The 22,200-nt window shown below is 41.4% G+C and overlaps 1 protein-coding gene across 1 annotated transcript in view; it reads right to left on the reverse strand.

Annotated features, from left to right (window-relative positions):
* Window positions 1-21,046, reverse strand: part of fam171a1 (family with sequence similarity 171 member A1) — a 94,824-nt gene extending 73,778 nt beyond the window's left edge. Inside the window, exon 1 of the mRNA XM_060900268.1 lies at window positions 20,326-21,046. Coding sequence (XP_060756251.1) covers window positions 20,326-20,437 — 112 coding nt within the window. The 5' untranslated portion in view covers window positions 20,438-21,046. The remainder of the gene's footprint in view (window positions 1-20,325) is intronic.
* Between the last annotated feature and the right edge of the window lie 1,154 nt (window positions 21,047-22,200).

A 22,200-nucleotide genomic window follows, 5' to 3' on the forward strand; every position in this document is an offset into this window, starting at 1 on the left:
CCATCCAAACGAGATCACATGGGATTACCTTTCACAGGTGAGACTGGAAAAATACTTTTCATTGTATTTGGTCATTATAACGTAATTTTACGAACAGATTTTTCTGACTTTGTGGCTAATATGAAGTCTTCTCGCATAATAGTTTATGCGCATGCGTCCTTACTTCTTCTATTGTTCTGGTGTCTCCGAAGGGACCGTCTTACAGCGCCCCTAGAGGTGTGGCATGTGTATTGCATCGTTTTCAGCAAGCGTTGCGTTGCCATATGTACCTGATATTTTACTGATCCGTTGCCCATGTGGACGCGATTTTTTTTTTTAATAACATCTCGTTGCTGTTGTCGTGTGGATGTAGCCTTAATGGGAGCAGCTGAAATATAATAAAAGTACTTAAACACTGCTCGTAGAGCAAAAACTGCCTGTGCTCTCCCAGTGGGAATAGTATATTCTCTTTCCCCTGTCAATCATGGCTGTCTGTTACCCCTTTTCCACCAAATCAGTTCCAGGGCTGGTTCGGAGCCAGTGCTGGTGCTGGTTCACAACTCGTTCAACTTGCGAGCCAGCTGAGAACCAGTTTGCTTTTCCATAGCTCGCGGTGCTAAGGGAAGCCACGTCATTACGTCGCTGTATACGTCAGTTACGTTGCTACATTTGCAGAAACCTTGGCGCGAATATCGAAGCAAAAACAACACGGAAGAAGCAGCAGCAGCAACAACAACAAGAATAATAATGGATGACTTCGCGTTTGTACAGCTGCTGCCTCTCGTCGCTTAAAAATGGCGATCTTTCGCGGTCTTGTTATTGTTGTTGGTCTTAACAACTCCGCCCCCCCGCTGACATAAGCGGTTCTTTCCTCTGGCCCAGCAGAGAGTTGGTGCTAGCCTGGAACTGGTTTTTCTGGCCCCAGAGCCAGTTCTTTGTCAGTGGAAACAGAAAACCCGGTTCCAAACTAAGCACTGGCCCCGAACCAGCCCTGGAACTGCTTTGGTGGAAAAGGGGCATGTGAGCTCATTTACTGTATGTGGAAGAGGGCAGATAACGCTTTTCTCTGAGTGTGTCCCGCTGCCCTGTGATGCAGTATGAATAACAGTTTGAAATGAAAAGAAACAATTTAAGCATAAGCCCAGAGTATTACATGTTAGCAGCTACGAGAACTTAAGAAATGAAACAGACCAACATAGCAATATGGTAAATTTACGCTAATGTTATTATTTCAGCCAGCGCAATTTAACCTACAAAAATCTATAAAAGCAAATAAGGTTCGATCTAAATCAATTTAAAATGTTGTCACAGGTGGTTAATTAACCAATAAAAACACTTTAATAGTGACAATATAGTGGTATGTGTGCACACACGTGCGCATGTTAAAAACTATTAAATATAGCGGATTATTATACATATAGAACACTTTCTCGATGGAATAAAAACATGTTCTATTCCCTTCTAGCAAGTTTTTATTCATTTGGTTTGATAGCATGCAATATCAACGTATTGGCTAACTTTTTTTGAGCACTCGCCACATGTATCATGTACATGACTTAATTGGAGGGTGGGTGTGGGGGGGGGGGTCGTCATTTTGACAATTGTTCATAAAGTATTCTTAAGTTCTAGATAATAACTAAATGAGTATTAGAACAAACAAATAGCTCCATAAGTTCCCTGGTGGTTTTTTTGGACATTTTTGTAGATAAACCACCCCTGTGCTACAGTATATACCAGGGCTTTGAACCGGTTCAAGGAACGAAAACAAAAACCGGGAACTTTTTCTATTTCACATGGAACAGAAACGAAACCAGAAACTTTATTATTTTTTATGTTCCGGAACAGAAACGCTTATTAAAAATAACGGTAACCGGTTAATACCGGTTTTTATTTCGTTCCTCAAAGTTTCCGTAGCCTACAAATAAAAAAGCCATTCTTCTCCTGCGCAAGTTTCTATGACCCGCTGGGGTTCACTTCCTGTGTGACGTTCGCTGACTGAATGGAGAGAGCGGGAAGGTGGACTACTATCACGTCTCCATGTGATAAGTGCATTACTGAGTGTCTGAGCAAAGAAGAGCCTGAACGATGCAACCTCCCTATTGGCTGTTTGTAAAAATGTATCAGTTGTTGCCCTTCCCACGGGAATCATCGCGGGCTCGAGAGACGAGACCTGACAAGTTAGTTCGTTGGTAGCAGAACAAAATGTCTGGACACAAATCGGGTTTTCAGAAAAGGAAAGAAAATAAACGGAGGGTTGAAAATACAAAAAAGGAGGCAGAAAATGCAAAACGAGTTTTAAGGTAGGACAAATGGTTACTTTTCTGAGGCAGCCCGCTGTGGCTGCAGGCTTTCAGTTGCGTCATTGAATGGTTACTTTTCTGAGGCAGCCCGCCGTGGCTGCCTGCAGGCTTATTTATTATAGCCCATTTAGTTAAAATAGTTGATATAAAGTGTTTATAGTTATGTGATGGTTGTCCTGATTTAGACTGGTGTTTTTTTTGGGGGGGGGCAGTTGCGCGATGTTGCACCCGGGTCCAGATTAGGGCAGAACCGGCCCTGGCTACATTTCAGGTGTAGTTTGTTTTATGTATGTATGTACTTGCATAGATGTGTACTTGGTCTTCCAATATGGCGCCTAACAAAATCTCGCGGCGCGGTGACGTCATACGGTAGCCCTCTATAGGGCCTGACTAGCCTTTGGTAACACACTAAACGAATTATCTTTCATTTTTGGCACTTTTTCTGTTTGTGTAGATGGGAAGACATACTGAGAATCCAAATCGCCAACATTTGAAATAATAATTGTTTTGAATTATTTCTTGTCTTATTTAATGAAGGTTGTAATAGAATTAGCCTACATTTGGCTTAAGCCAGATGAGACAGAGACATAACTTTAAAGCCATTTGTTAAACAGCTGACAGGGAACGTAATTAACCGTTCCGGGAACGAAATTTTTTTGTTCTAACCGGTTCGGGAACGTCTATCTAATGGTGGAACCCAAAACCGGAAACGTTAAAATTCCGTTTCTGTTCGGAACGAACCAATAGGAAAAAAATTCTGGTTCAAAGCCCTGGTATATACACAAACTAGAAAATTTCTGGATCCACCAGTAAGTCCATTTAAAAAGCTCTCTGATGCATGGATTCTGTATATTTCAAATGTCATTTGATAGCACTGTGCTCATTCTTAATCATTTTTTTAATTACTCAAATAAATTAACTAATAAAAACTGCTCAGGTATCGTCTCCAATACTTGTTTTACACATCTTGACTTTTTTCATTCGATAAGAATGCATTTCCATTCATAATTTTGTTATTTCTCTCATCATTTTCTGTGTTGGCAGGACTGGCACACTGACCTTGGATGCTGAAAATCTTCAGGACAGGGGTCCCAGATGGGATGGGTTGGGATGGGATGATTGATTGATAGAGGGGGGTCGACTCCGCTGAACTCATGCTTAAATCGTGACTTACATACCTAATAACCTATATGTACCTCGCACATAATAGTTGGGGCCCCAAAAAAGGATATCTGGCCAGTGCAAGTATAGAATTTCTATGTAATTTGGTCTAATAAAAATGATCTCTCCCCACAAGCGGCCCCAGCCGAATGCGTCCGAAGTTGACACTGATCGATTCCTGTAATTTACAGTTTCGTTTTCATTTTGCAATGGCGGCCCCTGACATGCGCGAGGAAGCAGTTTTTGTTTAATATTTCTTGGCTATTACATGAATACTAGGTAGGAACCCATCATTTTGACCACCCTCGCCGAGAAAGGTGAGTCTAGGGCGATCTTTACTCGCCATTAGATTTCACAACTCGCATTTGGCGAGTGGTTAAACTCCACGCTGCAATATTGTTAGCATATTGCTTATCCTGCATGTATTATGTCACTCTACACAATGGAGAATGAGCGTTGAATATGGTTTACGATATTGCATGGCTGTCAAGACAATATGATGTCACACGTCAGAAACGTAAAACTTCCACGCTAGCGAGCGACTGTGACAATTTGTCAGTAAACATGGCCGCCAGGTTTTGAGAGAATTTTGAAAGAGAAAGACGCGTTCAACACGTTAAAGGAATGTGCGTGTATAATAAACAAAAAGGCTTTTTGTGGTATATCAGATACATTCCATCCAGCTACTCATCTTCGACTTGTTCAATGTCATGCTAGCTGAATGGAGTATATCTGATATACCACGAAACAAAGTCAGACAATATTATTTAGTTATCGACATGTCTATTACATGCGCTCATGTTTTGTGGTCGTCCTTCTCCTGGCCTTCAGACCTACACGAGATGAGCATTACTCTATTAATCCAATCTATGGCTCGTGAGACTTCATGAGATAAACCCCCATACCACAGCTGGACACAGATCCACTTACTCAGTGTGTGAATCATATTTCTAGTGAACTGAACCCACCCTGAGGACAGATCAGGGACCTGGCTGCAGTTCTGGGTTGCAAATGTGGATCAGTGTTTTCACACAACCACAGTTTTAGTATGAAACAGAGCAGTGAAAGAAGAAAGGAAAAAAATAAGTGTTGTCAAAGTAAGCGTTAAATTGAACACCGTTTAACCACAATGCATTTCACCTTATAAATTGTGATATGACTGTTCCTTTTTGTTTGTTCATTTGTATTACAGTGGTGCTTGAAAGTTTGTGAACCCTTTAGAATTTTCTATATTTCTGCATAAATATGACCGAAAACATCATCAGATTTTCACACAAGTCCTAAAAGTAGATAAAGAGAACCCAGTTAAACAAATGAGACAAAAATATTATACTTGGTCATTTACTTATTGAGGAAAATGATCCAATATTACATATCTGTGAGTGGCAAAAGTATGTGAACCTCTAGGATTAGCAGTTAATTTGAAGGTGAAATTAGAGTCAGGTGTTTTCAATCAATGGGATGACAATCAGGTGTGAGTGGGCACCCTGTTTTATTTAAAGAACAGGGATCTATCAAAGTCTGATCTTCACAACACATGTTTGTGGAAGTGTATCATGCCACGAACAAAGGAGATTTCTGAGGACCTCAGAAAAAGCGTTGTTGATGCTCATCAGGCTGGAAAAGGTTACAAAACCATCTCTAAAGAGTTTGGACTCCACCAATCCACAGTCAGACACATTGTGAACAAATGGAGGAAATTCAAGACCATTGTTACCCTCCCCAGGCATGGTCGACCAACAAAGATCACTCCAAGAGTAAAGCATGTAATAGTCGGCGAGGTCACAAAGGACCCCAGGGTAACTTCTAAGCAACTGAAGGCCTCTCTCACATTGGCTAATGTTCATGAGTCCACCATCAGGAGAACACTGAACAACAATGATGTGCATGGCAGGGTTGCAAGGAGAAAGTCACTGCTCTCCAAAAAGAACATTGCTGCTCGTCTGTAGTTTGCTAAAGATCACGTGGACAAGCCAGAAGGCTATTGAAAATGTTTTGTGGACAGATGAGACCAAAATAGAACTTTTTGGTTTAAATGAGAAGCGTTATGTTTGGAGAAAGGAAAAACACTGCATTCCAGCATAAGAACCTTATGCCATCTGTGAAACATGGTGGTGGTAGTATCATGGTTTGGGCCTGTTTTGCTGCATCTGGGCCAGGACGGCTTGCCATCATTGATGGAACAATGAATTCTGAATTATAGCAGCGAATTCTAAAGGAAAATGTCAGGACATCTGTCCATCTCAAGAGAAGGTGGGTCATGCAGCAAGACAACGACCCTAAGCACACAAGTCATTCTACCAAAGAATGGTTAAAGAAGAATAAAGTTAATGTTTTGGAATGGCCAAGTCAAAGTCCTGACCTTAATCCAATCAAAATATTGTGGAAGGACCTGAAGCGAGCAGTTCATGTGAGGAAACCCACCAACATCCCAGAGTTGAAGCTGTTCTGTACGGAGGAATGGGCTAAAATTCCTCCAAGCCGGTGTGCAGGACTGATCAACAGTTACCGCAAACGTTTAGTTGCAGTTATTGCTGCACAAGGAGGTCACACCAGATACTGAAAGCAAAGGTTCACATACTTTTGCCACGCACAGATATGTAATATTGGATCATTTTCCTCAATAAATAAATGACCAAGTATAATATTTTTGCCTCATTTGTTTGACTGGGTTCTCTTTATCTACTTTTAGGACTTGTGTGAAAATCTGATGTTGTTTTCGGTCATATTTATGCAGAAATATAGAAAATTCTAAAGGGTTCACAAACTTTCAAGCACCACTGTATATACAGAATATGCAATAAATGTTATTTGTAAGGTGTTAGGTCGGGAACGGCTAAACGCACAGAGAAACCTATAAAGCACTGCAATGCAGTAAATAGAGCTGGAGTGAATGAAAGAGGGAAAAAAAAAGAGAGAGGGGGGATGAAACTAGACCATGAAACTGTGCTACACCAAGCTGCTGTAGTGTTCAACATATTGATCTTTAACTAATGTTGTGCAGTTGTTGTTAACACATGAAAAACTTGTTTATATTCCAAAAACAGCATTTCCTGTTGTGCTTTATTCCATTTACACCACACTTTGCCAACTGGTATTTTTTGTGAATTAACTAATGATGTATTTATGTACAATTTTTATCCATTTACAGTTACATTAATGTTATGGAACATCACTGAAACACATCTGTTTCTGTTATTACTTACATTCAAGCAATTGTAACCTCTCTTGAAGTTAATAAGATTAAAAAAAAAAAGTAGCTTGTCCTGGTATTGAGAAACTTCAAAGCGTCCTCAAGAGAAAACTTTCCCATGGCGGAAAACCTCAAAGTGTCACTTTGGACTGCTACGAAGTACTGGCACTGGAGACTCATCTCCCATCTCATTATCTCTAGCCGCTTTATCCTGTTCTACAGGGTCGCAGGCGAGCTGGAGCCTATCCCAGCTGACTACGGGCGAAAGGCGGGGTACACCCTGGACAAGTCGCCAGGTCATCACAGGGCTGACACATAGACACAGACAACCATTCACACTCACATTCACACCTACGGTCAATTTAGAGTCACCAGTTAACCTAACCTGCATGTCTTTGGACTGTGGGGGAAACCGGAGCACCCGGAGGAAACCCACGCGGACACGGGGAGAACATGCAAACTCCGCACAGAAAGGCCCTCGCCGGCCCCGGGGCTCGAACCCGGACCTTCTTGCTGTGAGGCGACAGCGCTAACCACTACACCACCGTGCTGCCACTGGCGACTCCTTCCAAAATAAACATCTCCTCAAGGGAAGGGTCAATAAGTAAACTGCTACCACTAAGACTACGTTCAGACTGCACCCTGAAACGACCCATATCCGATTTTTTTGCCCATCTGCGACCTGTATCCGATTTGTTATTGACAATCTGAACGACACAGATCCAATTTTTTTCACATGCGACCCAGGACGCTTGGATATGTGGTCCTAATTCCGATGCATATCCGTTATTTTCACATGCGACTGCAGTCTGACCGGACAGGTCGCATTCATGCAACCTACACGTCATCAACAAGGGACAAACGTCACTATTCTGCGTTGGCTAATCCCGCCTCTTTGGTGGAAACTTGAAGAGTGCGCTTTTTTTTGTTTACGTATTACGTAGATGTGCTTATTACGTGTCAATTTGCGCATGCGGGACACTTTTGGGTTGTTTTCTGTTCATATTGGAGATCGCATACAAGTCTCATATAATTGGTAATGTGAACGGCCTAACAAAAAAAATCGGATTTCACAACAAATCAGATATGGGTCGTTTCAGGTTGCAGTCTGAAGGTAGTGTAAATGTAAAACCTTGCAAGTGGAATTACTTTTAAAAATCAACACCTCCTTTTTCTAATCAGAATCAAGCATTGAGCAGAGCTGTGGCATAATCTAAATTATTATACATCCAGGACACTTTTTCGATGGAATTAAAAAAAATAAAAAATAAAAATGTAGGCCTATTCTATTCCCTTCTAGCAGGTTTCATTCATTTGGTTTGATAGCATGCGATATTGTTCGCATATTGCTTATTCTACGTGTATTACGTCACTCTACCCAATGGAGAATGAGCATTGAATATGGTTTACGATATTGCATGGTTGTCAAGACATGACATCACACGTCGGAGATGTAAAACTTCCGCGCTAGCGACCGACTGTGAGAATCTGTAAACAGACATGGCTGCCAGGTTTGCTTCGTTAAATACGGAAGATTTTGAGAGAATTTTGAAAGAGAAAGACGTGTTGAACACCAGAAAGGAATGTGTATGTATAATAGTAATAACAACAATGGCTTTTTTCCATGATTTATCAGATATATTCCATTCAGCTAGCATGATATCGAACTTGTCTACGACTCATTCAATATCATGTTAGTTGAATGGAATATATCTGATATACCACTCGATATTATTTAAAGATTGCATTTACTGTCAGACTGGGTGGCACGGTGGTGTAGTGGTGAGCGCTGTCACCTCACAGCAACAAGGTTCTGGGTTTGAGCCCCGTGGCCGGCGAGGGCCTTTCTGTGCGGAGTTTGCATGTTCTCCCCGTGTCTGCGTGGGTTTCCTCCGGGTGCTCCGGTTTCCCCCACAGTCCAAAGACATGCAGGTTAGGTTAACTGGTGGCTCCAACTTGACCATAGATGTGAATGTGAACGGTTGTTTGTATGTGTCAGCGACTTGTCCAGAGTGTACCCTGCCTCTCGCCCATAGGTCAGCTGGGATAGGCTCCAGCTTCCCCATGACCCTGCACAGGATAAGCGGTTAAGGATAATGGATGGATGGATTTACTGTCAGGCTGTGACAGAGCATTGTTTTGAACCGAGTCTGTGCATCATTAACCCTGAAAACACGATCCTGTATCCAATACTGATCCAAACGATCTAATCACTACACTGAAGGCATGCAGGCCCCATTCGGAGGTATTAAATGTCTCAGAAACCCGGCTGTATTGATCAGCTTCAACACCCAATCCAGACAGTCAAGGTTGCACAAGGGTGAAGCGAGCGAGTGCATGCAACAACAAACTCAGGACTGGTTAATAACCAACTCTTCTCTTTTAACAGTCCAGAGTTTAATCTGTCGAAGGTTGTGAACACGGTCATGGTCTTTTCATAAATTTATAACCCTGTTTAACTGTTGAGTCGTTTCCCAAAAGCACTCAAGCAGAAAACAAACAACTGTTCAGTGTGATGCTCGCTTTCCCACTTAAGAACGCTCGCTCTACCAGTGATGATGATGACAGGACTTTGCCTCCTTCTGTTTCTCAGTAACGAGTGCATTGTTGTTGTTATTTTAAGACAAACGAGTGGTAAGGAGATGACTTTATCTCTGCTATAATATACTAAGTGATGATAATAACTTCAGAAAATTACATGTAAACTATAACTGGATAAAAAGTAGGGTGCGTCATTCCTAAATTAACTTTAAAAAAACTAAATCGTTGACCAAGTGCTTGGGTCTATGGCGTTTTTGGAAGTTGAGGATTTTACTTTTAATTTTACTGTTTGGTAGCCTTCCGTCCTTCCTAAAGCTGCCATGAGTTAGCTATAATTAATGCCTCTGAAACAAGAACATGTATTAGATTTATATGCTTATAAATGAAGTAATAAATGTATGGAAGAAATCCATGAGTCACACAGCCATGTGCAAATGTGCACCACATTTTGAGGTTGTGCCTCACATGCTGTCCTGTGCCACATAAAACAAGCAGGCCTACATGTCCGCCTTTCCTTTTCACGCAAAAAAACACGACTTCTCCAGATGTGAGGCGGGCAGCCGACTCGCTCCTCCACCCTATAAAAAGAGAGTCCTGAGAGAGAGAGAGAGAGAGAGAGAGTGTGTGTAACTGCAGATGAGGGAAAGTTACTCAGGAAGGACTGAACAACATGAGCACAGTCTTTTATTCACTGCTGTGGTGGTTTAATTTGCTGTAAAGAGATAAGATTCACTCTATTACAAGCCTGTTTTGGTCCAACTTTACTCATCTTACTGTGCAGAAAAGAAATGAAAACCGCTGGTACTTTTAAAAAAAATTACTTGAACCGATTTGCAACACGCACTGTCCAAGAAGCACACTATAGCTCAGACCTGGGCATTTTACGGACCGCGGGCCACATCCGGCCCTTTGGTTCATTCTGACCGGCCCGCGTAAGGTTAATTAGAAATTACAAAATAAACGTATTTTCTAATTTTACCCCATGCATGGACTGGATGTGCATTGCTTTTATTTTGAAGTTGTGTTCAACAAAATCGCAATGCGCGCGACATGAACATGACATGAAACCCCACGAAACCTAATCCCGCGATAACTACTTCCGTAATTTGCCCAGACCAACCACAAACTTGTACGTCATCCTTCAAACGGTCCAGCCAATCACATAGTGTGACGTCACCAGCAGGCGCCGGAGCCCGAGCCGATCTGTAGATCTGATTCCTACTTTTTGGTGAATAATCTCATTATTTTTACAAAATATTACATACACAAGTGTCGATATGCCAAATCCCCCCCTTCATGGCCTGCTCTTAAAGGAACAGTCCACCGTACTTCCATAATGAAATATGCCCTTATCTGAATTGAGACGAGCTGCTCCGTACCTCTCCGAGCTTTGCGCGATCTCCCAGTCAGTCAGACGCGCTGTCACTCATGTTAGCAATGTAGCTAGGCTCAGCATGGCCAATGGTATTTTTTGGGGCTGTAGTTAGATGCGACCAAACTCTTCCGCGTTTTTCCTGTTTACATAGGTTTATATGACCAGTGATATGAAACAAGTTCAGTTACACAAATTGAAACGTAGCGATTTTCTATGCTATGGAAAGTCCGCACTATAATGACAGGCGTACTAACACCTTCTGCGCGCTTCGGCAGCGCATTGATACGGAGCTCAGATATCAATGCGCTGTCGAAGCGCGCAGAAGGTGTTAGTACGCCTGTCATTATAGTGCGGACTTTCCATAGCATAGAAAATCGCTACGTTTCAATTTGTGTAACTGAACTTGTTTCATATCACTGGTCATATAAACCTATGTAAACAGGAAAAACGCGGAAGAGTTTGGTCGCATCTAACTACAGCCCCAAAAAATACCATTGGCCATACTGAGCCTAGCTACATTGCTAACAGGAGTGACAGCGCGTCTGACTGACTGGGAGGTCGCGCAAAGCTCGGAGAGGTACGGAGCAGCTCGTCTCAATTCAGATAAGAGCATATTTCATTATGGAAATACGGTGGACTGTTCCTTTAAGAATGAATTGTCCTTGTTACAAAAATGTCTGAAATATATAAACAATCCCCATGCAAATATACTGTACACATTCATAGCAGAAGTTAACCCTTCATAAACCCCCTTTTTTTGTCGTTTTTTTCCATTTTACATATATTGTATATATATGTATTTGATAAGTTTTCTTTTTAGATTATATTTTCAGAGGAGGTGTGATTTTATGTTGTAATATAAAATAATTCTGTTTATGTTTGAATTTAATAATAAAAAAAAGATCTGATTCCTACACCGAATCGACTGATGATCATCTGTCAGCTGTGCTTCGCATCTCCACCTCAGACATTCAACCTGACTCTGATGCACTCGTTAAAGACCAACAGAGACTAGATTTCTCTCACTGAACAAAGAAAAAACTGAAAAACACCAAATGAGGTGATCAGACTACAAATGTGGGCATCATTATTATAATATGATGTATCTTGCTTGATATTTGGAGTAGAAAGACAATATTGTGATGCCTTTATTGTGTTTTGGGGTGAATGTGACTGAAAAAAAAAAGGTACAAACGTTCACATTTTGTTAACCATTGTTTTGGGAAATTTGATTGAATAAATGACATTTTTTGTAAGGCAACCTTGTTTTTTCCATACTCTTACCAGTCTTAGCAGCTTGTAAAAACAGTGTTATTTACTGCTTTATATAAAGAAATATAATTAATATTATGCAGAATTTAGTTCAGCCTTTTGGTCCGGCCCTCCACAAAATTTTCCGTTTCTCATGTGGCCCCATGGAAAAAATAATTGCCCACCCCTGCTATAGCTTATTAAAAAATAGGTACCCTAAGGGTACATGTGGCTACTGCGTATAAATAAAATAGTTTTCTGATCCCATGTCCATACAGTAAATATAGCATATATACATGTTATCAATTATACTCACCTCATGTCTTGCAAGCATCAGCAAGCTGCGAGCAGCATCAGGGCTCGGAGTATTTAGTTTACTGTGTTTTGTTCCAAATACAGTGCTGTGAACTTTATCCATTTTCAAAATCGTAAGAAAGCACTCGTTCATGAATTGTCTTCGAAGCATTATTTAGTACTAATGAGCACATTTTGTTTCATAAGTGTAGTGTAAAGACTCTAAAATTTAAAAAAAATTAAAGCGAATAGCAGAAGTTTGATATTGGCTTTTCAATATATCTGCCGAAAAGCTAAAACACCTTACAAAACCTTTCATTTGACCTTTCAGAAGGACCAAACAAAAGCTGTGATAATCCATCAAAAGGTAAATTTTCTTAAAATAAACACCACTTGCTTGATATCGAACCAGTAGCCTTGGCAAACCACGAAGTGAATTTCGTTTATCTTTTTATCTGCCGATTATCTTCCGATACTACGAAGTTATAACGAGGTTTCTCTTATTTCGTTTCTGGTTCCGAAGCTTATCAAGAAGTAGAACGGGTAATCGAACTTGATCAGGATAAGTGGTGATTGGTTATGAAGTTTCGCTATTGTTACACTCATTCTTATAACACGATGACATAGCGGCTTCGCCACTCGTTCTTGTGTACCTTTGATAACGCGAGATCAATGGTTCATATCGCAAGATCATGATTTGCCCTTCTGGTGATTGTAATGCTTACGCGTATGCGCAGTGCGCTATGGTTACACTCATTCTTACAACACGATGACATAGTGGCTATTGCCTCGCTTTGCCTCTATGAGGCAGTAGCCATAAAAGGAAAACAGCGTTTCCAGACTCCATTAAGCATCCTTATTGAAAAAGAAACCTTTGTCACATGCACACTTCAAGCACAGTGAGATTCATCCTGCATTTAACCCATCTGAAGCTGTGAACACACACACACACACACACACACAGAGCAGTGGGCAGCCACACTACAGCACCCGGGGAGCAGTCAGGGGTTAGGCACCTTGCTCAAGGGCATTTCAGCCCAAGGCCGCCCCACGTTAACCTAACTGCATGTCTTTGGACTGTGGAGGAAACCGGAGCACCCGGAGGAAACCGACGCGGACACGGGGAGAACATGCAAACTCCGCACAGAAAGGCCCTCGTCGGCCACAGGGCTCGAACCCGGACCTTCTTGCTGTGAGGCGACAGCGCTAACCACTACACCACCGTGCCATATTTGTCTAATAAAACTAGTTAAAAGAAAAAACAACCAACAGTGTTGCCAGGAAAAGATTCGACGATTGCAAACACATTCAAATGATTTGCTAATCTTATGTTATAAATATTGCAATTATAATTTTTCCAAATTTGAACCACATTTTTGATATCAGCATACAGTATGAGTAAGCACAAGAATAATGACGCAAGCACGCCAACACCACAATGCAACACACAAAGGGTTAAAGATGGAATAAATAAGGAATATAACACACACACACACACACACACGACAGGGCTGTGCTGTTATAGTAAATATAACCCACCCTGAAATGGATTATTTTCCTATAACAGCATGTTCCAAAGTGTTCTTCATCTTTGCCAGTGGTTATAATTTTTAATTAGTTAATGAACGACACCGTGTACTTTTTCTTTTTTTAATCGTTTACAGTTAAAAGTTGTGGAATGACCGCAAGACGATTTTCGTTCCTGTTATCCCTTATGTTACAGCCAGGGCTTTGAACCAGAATTTTTTTCCTATTGGTTCGTTCCGAACAGAAACGGAATTTTAATGTTTCCGGTTCTGGGTTCCACCATTAAATAGACGTTCCCGAACCGGTTAGAACAAAAAAATTTCGTTCCCGGAACGGTTAATTACGTTCCCTGTCAGCTGTTTAACAAATGGCTATAAAATTATGTCTCTGTCTCATCCAGTTTAAGCCAAATGTAGGCTAATTCTATTACAACCTTCATTAAATAAGACAAGAAATAATTCAAAACAATTATTATTTCAAATGTTGGCGATTTGGATTCTCAGTATGTCTTCCCATCTACACAAACAGAAAAAGTGCCAAAAATGAAAGATAATTCGTTTAGTGTGTTACCAAAGGCTAGTCAGGCCCTATGCATTGATAGGCTAACAGAGGTTAACATCATTTAATGTTCGCGAGCCTCATTACCGTGGACAAATATATTGATATCGTATTTGAAATTGACGTTTTTGAATAACGATAGACTGCAATATTTACCTCTTATTTAAGATGTGGAGACGTGATAGTAGTCCACCCTCCCGCTCTCTCCATTCAGTCAGCAAACGTCACACAGGAAGTGAACCCCAGCGGGTCATAGAAACTTGCGCAGGAGAAGAATGACTTTTATTTGTAGGCTACGGAAACTTTGAGGAACAAAATCAAAACCGGTATTAACCGGTTACCATCATTTTTAATAAGCGTTTCTGTTCCGGAACATAAAAAATAATAAAGTTTCTGGTTTCGTTTCTGTTCCATGTGAAATAGAAAAAGTTCCCGGTTTTCGTTTTCGTTCCCTGAACCGGTTCAAAGCCCTGGTTACAGCACCTATAAAGAGTAGCTTCATTCAACACAGTCTCTTTTATTCATTCTATCTTTAGGTTCATAACATGTCCTGAGGAATTGAACATGGTAGAAAACTAAGGCTACATTCACACAGCAGGCAAAAGTGGCCCAAATCTGACTTCTTGTTCACACTACGTTTTCAATGTGACCTACAGTCGCTGGCCACTTTATTAGGAACACCCAGCCACCTGCTGTTCGATGCGGTTATCCAAAATCAGCCAATCCTTTCCTCACGAGGTATCAAACCATGCAGATACAAATCAAGAGCTTCAGTTAATGTTCAAACATCAGAATGGGAAAAACTGTGATCTCAGAGTGTGACCTTCACTGTGGCATGGGTGTTGGTTTGAGCCTGATGGACTGGTTTGAGTATTTCAGAAAGTGCTGATCTCCTTCCTGGGGTTTTCACACACACACCAGTCTCTAGAGTTTACACAGAATGGTGCGAAAAACATCGACTGAGTGAGCGACAGTTCTGCGGGTGGAAACAAACATCTTGTTGATAAGAGAGGTCAGAGGAAAATGGCCAGATTGGTTCGAGGTGCCAGGAAGGATATAGTAACTCATAACTCTTTACAACTGTGATGAGCAGAAAAGCATCTCACATTGGGTTCCACTCCTGCCAGCCAAGAACAGGAATCTTAGAATCAAGAACAAGTTCCTGTTAAATAGGTTGGCGAGTGTCTGAACAGATCACATGCCTAAACTGACCTGTACACGCAAAGCAACAACACATCACATGATGCATTCATGCTCACGGTACGTTATTTGGCCATGGCATCTTCTTTGATTTGCATCCTTGGTTTGTTTAAATTTTGCTTTTAAACTTTTAACTTGGGCGGCACGGTGGTGTAGTGGTTAGCGCTGTCACCTCACAGCAAGAAGGTCCGGGTTCGAGCCCCAGGGCCGGCGAGGGCCTTTCTGTGTGGAGTTTGCATGTTCTCCCCGTGTCCGCGTGGGTTTCCTCCGGGTGCTCCGGTTTCCCCCACAGTCCAAAGACATGCAGGTTAGGTTAACTGGTGACTCTAAATTGACCGTAGGTGTGAATGTGAATGGTTGTCTGTGTCTATGTGTCAGCCCTGTGATGACCTGGCGACTTGTCCAGGGTGTACCCCGCCTTTCGCCCGTAGTCAGCTGGGATAGGCTCCAGCTTGCCTGCGACCCTGTAGAACAGGATAAAGCGGCTACAGATAATGAGATGAGAATGAGAACTTTTAACTTTCCTTTAGAACTGCACTCAGGTTCTTATTATGACCATGTTCAGTCATTTCTTTTGAGATTTTTTCAAACATGGAGTAGTTGTAATATATGCCTTCTAATTTTTCTCGTACAGCAAGATCATCCCAAATGATTATGAGGCTGTAAACTCACTATCCCATCACTGAAATCCTCCATCTCTCCTTCCCAGTAACGGGAAATTACAGTGTTCTCCACGGGCACTTTTAGAGTGGCACACCACCACGTTATAATTCTGGCCCGCCACCCTTCCCTTGGCCAAAAAGTAACTTCATCAGTATACACCAAATAAATCTTAAAGTATTCGCTTTATTATAATTTTGTAACTATTTAACACGCAGAAGACCATTAAACGAATGCATACGGTGCTACCTGACATGGCCATGCAATACAAAAACATCTAGCCGGCTGCATACAGATTGAGGTCTATCCCTGCATTACACTATACCGACACATAGTAACGCTGGAAGCTACAAGCTGCAGCTAGCCAGCAGCTAAATAACTTTGCGGGTTTTGTAGCGTTATTGTGCAACAGTTACGCTTATCTATCGTCTTTTCTGACCATACACAGTTACAGTAATCATATAACACAGGGCTCGAAATTCTTTTTTTCTTTCACCAGCCAGCCAGACTAGTTACCTTCCAAAGTAACTCGCCAAACAGAGAATCATCTCGCCAAAATTTGTTCATGTATGAATTTTACTTAACTGTCAAAAATAACGCAAAAGAGAGTAGTTACCATTGTTCATGACTAATGTGCATTTATTTCAAGACCCGTGTATTTTGATACCGTTGTTAAATACATAAATAAGAACAACACAGAGCACCATAATATAATATCAACAAATAATAATATATTGGAAAACTTGGCAACTTGGTGTATGAGTATTGAAAGTAAATTACTACCATGACTATAGCACCCAAAATATGTCCAACATGCTTTCTGTATTTAACCATTTATGAGAGAGAAAGCATTAGGAGCTTCATATTGACTAGGAATCAACTTGAAAAAAATTAATTATTCCATAAAAATCATATCGCAGCCAAGGCCTACCCTGCTCCCAAGTTTGCTTGGTAAGTCCTTTGTCGTTTCTCCTCTTCAGACCGAGGTCGCTTTGTCCCTGTCTCTGGCAGTTTCTGTACACCTTTCAGAAAATTCCACATCGCAACGTAGCTTTGGCAGATGTAGATGTAAACAACAACAAAAACACGTGTTTAAATGGGCGATAATGTGGCCACATCTATTGAATTTGATAACGTGATGTGGCAGAGGGGGCGTGGCCAAGCGGCGGTCTGTGAATGGAGGGCGGAGTCAGGGAAGGTAAGTGGTGGAATCATTGCACCTGCTGGGAATTAACCTGTGTTTGTGTATCTTCCCCAGTGACCACGCCCTTTAAAAGGAGAGGAGAGCAGAGAAAGGGAGCTCTCTCTCCCCAACCAGAACACGTGTGCGTGTGTGTGTGTGTGTGTGTGTGTGCGCGCGCACGGCTGGGAAGTGATAAAAGGCTGAAAGGCTAGCAATAAATAGTTCATTGAGAACTCAGTTCTGGCCTGCCGTGCTTCCGTGCTCCACCCACCTGATCCAATACTACACGTGATTACCGCGATATTCAACAAGATGCGTTATATGCATGCGCAGTAGTGAAAAAACCGACAGCCTGACTCGTACACGATATGATTCGGAATTCTTCGATATTTTCCGTCCTGCCGATAAACACATCGATTAACACAGACACGGCACGCGCTTAATATGTGGCGGCTTTAGTTGACAGTGCGTCTGAATTGTCGCTTCATATACATTTTTTTATTTTCAACTAGCCAGCCGGGCTGGCTAGTGACAGGAATTACCTGCCAAATTACAAATTAAGTCGCCTCGGGCGACCGGACCACCGCAAATTTCGAGCCCTGTAACAGCACACACACACACACATTAGTTAAGTTCAGGTCTTTTATTTTATGTATCTGTGATTGTGTAGGCGAGAGCTGCATTTTCCTGTTGCTTCAGTGTTTGTTTACTGCAGGACTTCCAGGTTCCTGGGTTAAAAAAATGTATGCATTTATTGTAATTGGGTATTTTGTTTATGCATAGAAGTTCTTTTTTTTTTTCACACGCATAAAACTATATATAATTAATTCAGGGATGTGCAACAGGCACATCAGTCACAAGTGAAATGTCAAATGAGTCTCACATTGACAAAGATATGTACAGTAAGAATGTGTTAATTTTTGTAAAATGATTTTAACAATGATTTAGCATTTCCTATCCATTTGACAGTTTCACTGTCAAAAAAGCCCAAAGTCCGTCAGCCGCCCACCGGAGCTCCGCCCCTGGACCCCGTTGAGGGCCGAGGCGGGCCCCAAACCCCCGCCTTTTATTTTTGAAAAGTGGAGAACCCTGAATTATGATGAATGTCGGATTGTATTGATGTAAAAGTCACACAAATACCAACCTGCCTGTTTAGACAGAGGTCACGCTGCCACATTTTGGATATGTATCGGATTTCGGTACCACGTATGAAAAGGGTTCTGACATTTTCAATTCTGTTTCGATTCAGTGTGACTTTGCTGCTCACACAGCCATACAAGTAACACATCTGTGTCAGATTTAAAGAAAAAGATTGGATTTGGGCCACTTTTGCCTGTGTCTACATGTTTCATTGGTGAATAACAAGAGTTTAAAAATCTGTTAGTCTTAGATTTGTGGAGAATCTGCCATTCAAAGCTATTACTACAGAAACTTATGAATTAGGATTAATACAAACCATAAATCATTTATATTACAGTCCAATCTTAATGAAAATCAGTCATATTGCTGTAGTTATCAAGGGGCGTGGCATTAAGCACAGTTGTTGCCAGGAGGCGTGGCCACGTCTGGGTGAGTCTTTAACAGCGATTCAATGAATCAAATTGTGCCAAGGTTGCCAGATTGTTCCTGTTTCACATACATTTATGATTATACATCAACATTGCACACCATGATATGCTTTTAACAACACAGCATAGTGTATTCAGTTGTACTATTTGTAAATATCGTGATTCTTGTATCGAGAAGAATGTAAAACGGATTTTATACACATACAGTATTTTATCTAAGAACCATGAAGAGAAATCATTAAACCGATGAAATCTGGCAACCCAGAACAGAGCGCCAATCTGGACTGACTTTCTTATTGATCATAAAGTGACTGGTTTCGTGTATGACACCGGGGTAAATAGACTGGTAAGGAAAGATCTCGAAAATGGTACCAAAGTGAGAGAAATGCGAGAGAACTGGTGGGTTGTAAACAGTGTGACAGAAAAGGAATAAGCGGGGGAGGGGGAACGGATTTTCTTTTTGCAGAATGGCTGGGGAAATCTCATTAATAGTCATGAAAATAGTGCTACCTGATTGGTCAGTGAACGCCTTCATTCTCCAACCCAAATCATACCACTAACCAATCAGGCAGCAGGTTCTTCATTCACCAGCCAATCAGAGAGGACTTTCCTTTTGAATATTAATGAGATTATCCCCGGCCCCCCTGCAAAAAAAAAAAAAATCCAGACATTCAAATCAGAGTAGAAAACACTGACTTCCCAAAAAGCATCTAGTACATGTTTAATCTTTACAATAGCAACTGATATATATTTAAAAAACAAACATTTGAAATAAGCATAATTTCCTTCAAGCTTATTCAATTTAAACGCCTCTTTAACCATACAATATGTCCTTTTTAAAGAATAATAACAACACCGCGTGCTATTTTACAGATTGGTCTCTACATGCATCTTTTATGTGGATAATTTCTGACCTAGAAAAAAACAACAACGATTCATTATAATATTCATGAGTATGTGAATATGTATGAATGAATGAGTCAATGAAGGCAAACAAACAAACTGTAACACACACTCATTGTCAATTTTAAACGGTTTAAGATTATTAATCTATTATTAGCCGCAATAGCAGACAAGAATATAATCATATTCTCATTTATATGCTAATACTGTACACTTAGTACGTGTTTGGATATTGTTAAGCTAGCAAAACGTGATGAAATTCAGAAAAGTATAACATAAAAGAGCACATTAATAACTTATAAAAATAAAAATGAAGAAGTAGTGCGGGAAGAAAAACAAATATGCTGTTAAAAGAAGGAAAAAATCTGAAACTTTAGTTTTAATCGGAGGAGGGGGGGGGAGTTGTTTAATAACTCGTAGTTTGTTCAGTGGTGTTTTTAAAAGTAGCTGACAGCAGGTTAGCAGACCTAGCTAACCTAGCTTTGTTGTTGGGATTAGCCTTGGATTAGCCCACCCGCAGTGCAGGAGGGAATCCCGTCCATCTCTCAGTCTCAACTCACTGCCTTTACTGATTAAACTGGAGCAAACTTTTTTTTTTTCCTTTAAGGAAAAAACCCTGTGATTGGATTTACCTTTAGCGTCGCTGTCTTCCCGCAAAGCTTCTGTTAATGCTTTCCAGATATTGCATCCTAAAAGACAGAGCACAATCACGGCGGGTCTGCTGATGATATCCGAGCACCGCATGATTAAAACTTGCAGAAAAAAAACAACAGAAATCTTCTTGAAAAGGTTTCGGTTTCTATTGCAGTAAACATCCGTTAGTATTGTTGGTCCTTTCCATAATTTAGGATGTTTTGATGTCTGGGTCAGATGTTGCAGATCATCCTGAAAAATCAGGCAACAACATCTTCTGTTGATGCCGCTCGAGAGAGAGAGAACTCCTGGTTTAAAAAAAAAAGCCCAGAGATTCAAGGGAGTGGAAGAGCGCCACCAGTTTTAACCCTTTCCTTTCCTTTCTCTGATTCGGGTTAGGGGAAAAGTCTTTGTCAGGCGGTATTTGTGTATATTTGGAGGCTAGTTTGCAAAAATTTGCCAAGTCTTGGGCGGTGTAAGCCTCACAACAAGAAGGTTCTGGGTTCGAGCCCAGCAGGGGCCTTTCTGTGTGGAGTTTCCATGTTCTCCCCACAGGTCAAAGTGCATATCTCATCTCATCATCTCTAGCCACTTTATCCTGTTCTACAGGGTCTTGGGCAAGCTGGAGCCTATCCTAGCTGACTACGGGCGAAAGACGGGGTACACCCTGGACAAGTCGCCAGGTCATCACAGGGCTGACACATAGACACAGACAACCATTCACACTCACATTCACACCTACGGTCAATTTAGAGTCACCAGTTAACCTAACCTGCATGTCTTTGGACTGTGGGGGAAACCGGAGCACCCGGAGGAAACCCACGCGGACACGGGGAGAACATGCAAACTCCGCACAGAAAGGCCCTCGCCGGCCACGGGGCTCGAACCCGGACCTTCTTGCTGTGAGGCGACAGCGCTAACCACTACACCACCGTGCCGCCCCCACTGGTAATAATACCTGTGCAATACTTACATGTGCAATACCACCTTTGTAATACACTTATGTTAACTGTATTTCTGCAAACCAGTTAATTTATGCAAATTTGTTAATTTTTTAATCTCTAAATTTGTAGTTTATTTCTTTTATATATCCTCATACCCCATTCTCATTATCTCTAGCCGCTTTATCCTTCTACAGGGTCGCAGGCAAGCTGGAGCCTATCCCAGCTGACTATGGGCAAAAGGCGGGGTACACCCTGGACAAGTCGCCAGGTCATCACAGGGCTGACACATAGACACAGACAACCATTCACACTCACATTCACACCTACGGTCAATTTAGAGTCACCAGTTAACCTAACCTGCATGTCTTTGGACTGTGGGGGAAACCGGAGCACCCGGAGGAAACCCACGCAGACACGGGGAGAACATGCAAACTCCGCACAGAAAGGCCCTTGCCGGCCACGGGGCTCGAACCCGGACCTTCTTGCTGTGAGGCGACAGCGCTAACCACTACACCACCGTGCCGCCCCCACTGGTAATAATACCTGTGCAATACTTACATGTGCAATACCACCTTTGTAATACACTTATGTTAACTGTATATCTGCAAACCAGTTAATTTATGCAAATTTGTTAATTTTTTAATCTCTAAATTTGTAGTTTATTTCTTTTATATATCCTTTTTTGTATATTTAGTACTTTTGCACTACTCCTTCACTGCCTTATCTTTTTCTCTTTATATATTTTGCTGCTGTAACAATGTAAATTTCCCCTTGTGGGATAATAAAAGGCTATCTTATCTTATGGATTGCTGGTTCGATTCCTGGATCAGGAGTAGGTCTGACTCGACTCTGTGGACTTCTTGTTCTTGGGACCCCCTGGCTATTTTTAAGGACCTCTGGGGGACCACTGAGTAGTTAAAACAGACATGG

Source organism: Neoarius graeffei, chromosome 19, assembly GCF_027579695.1.
Source record: "Neoarius graeffei isolate fNeoGra1 chromosome 19, fNeoGra1.pri, whole genome shotgun sequence".
Taxonomy (NCBI): domain Eukaryota; kingdom Metazoa; phylum Chordata; class Actinopteri; order Siluriformes; family Ariidae; genus Neoarius; species Neoarius graeffei.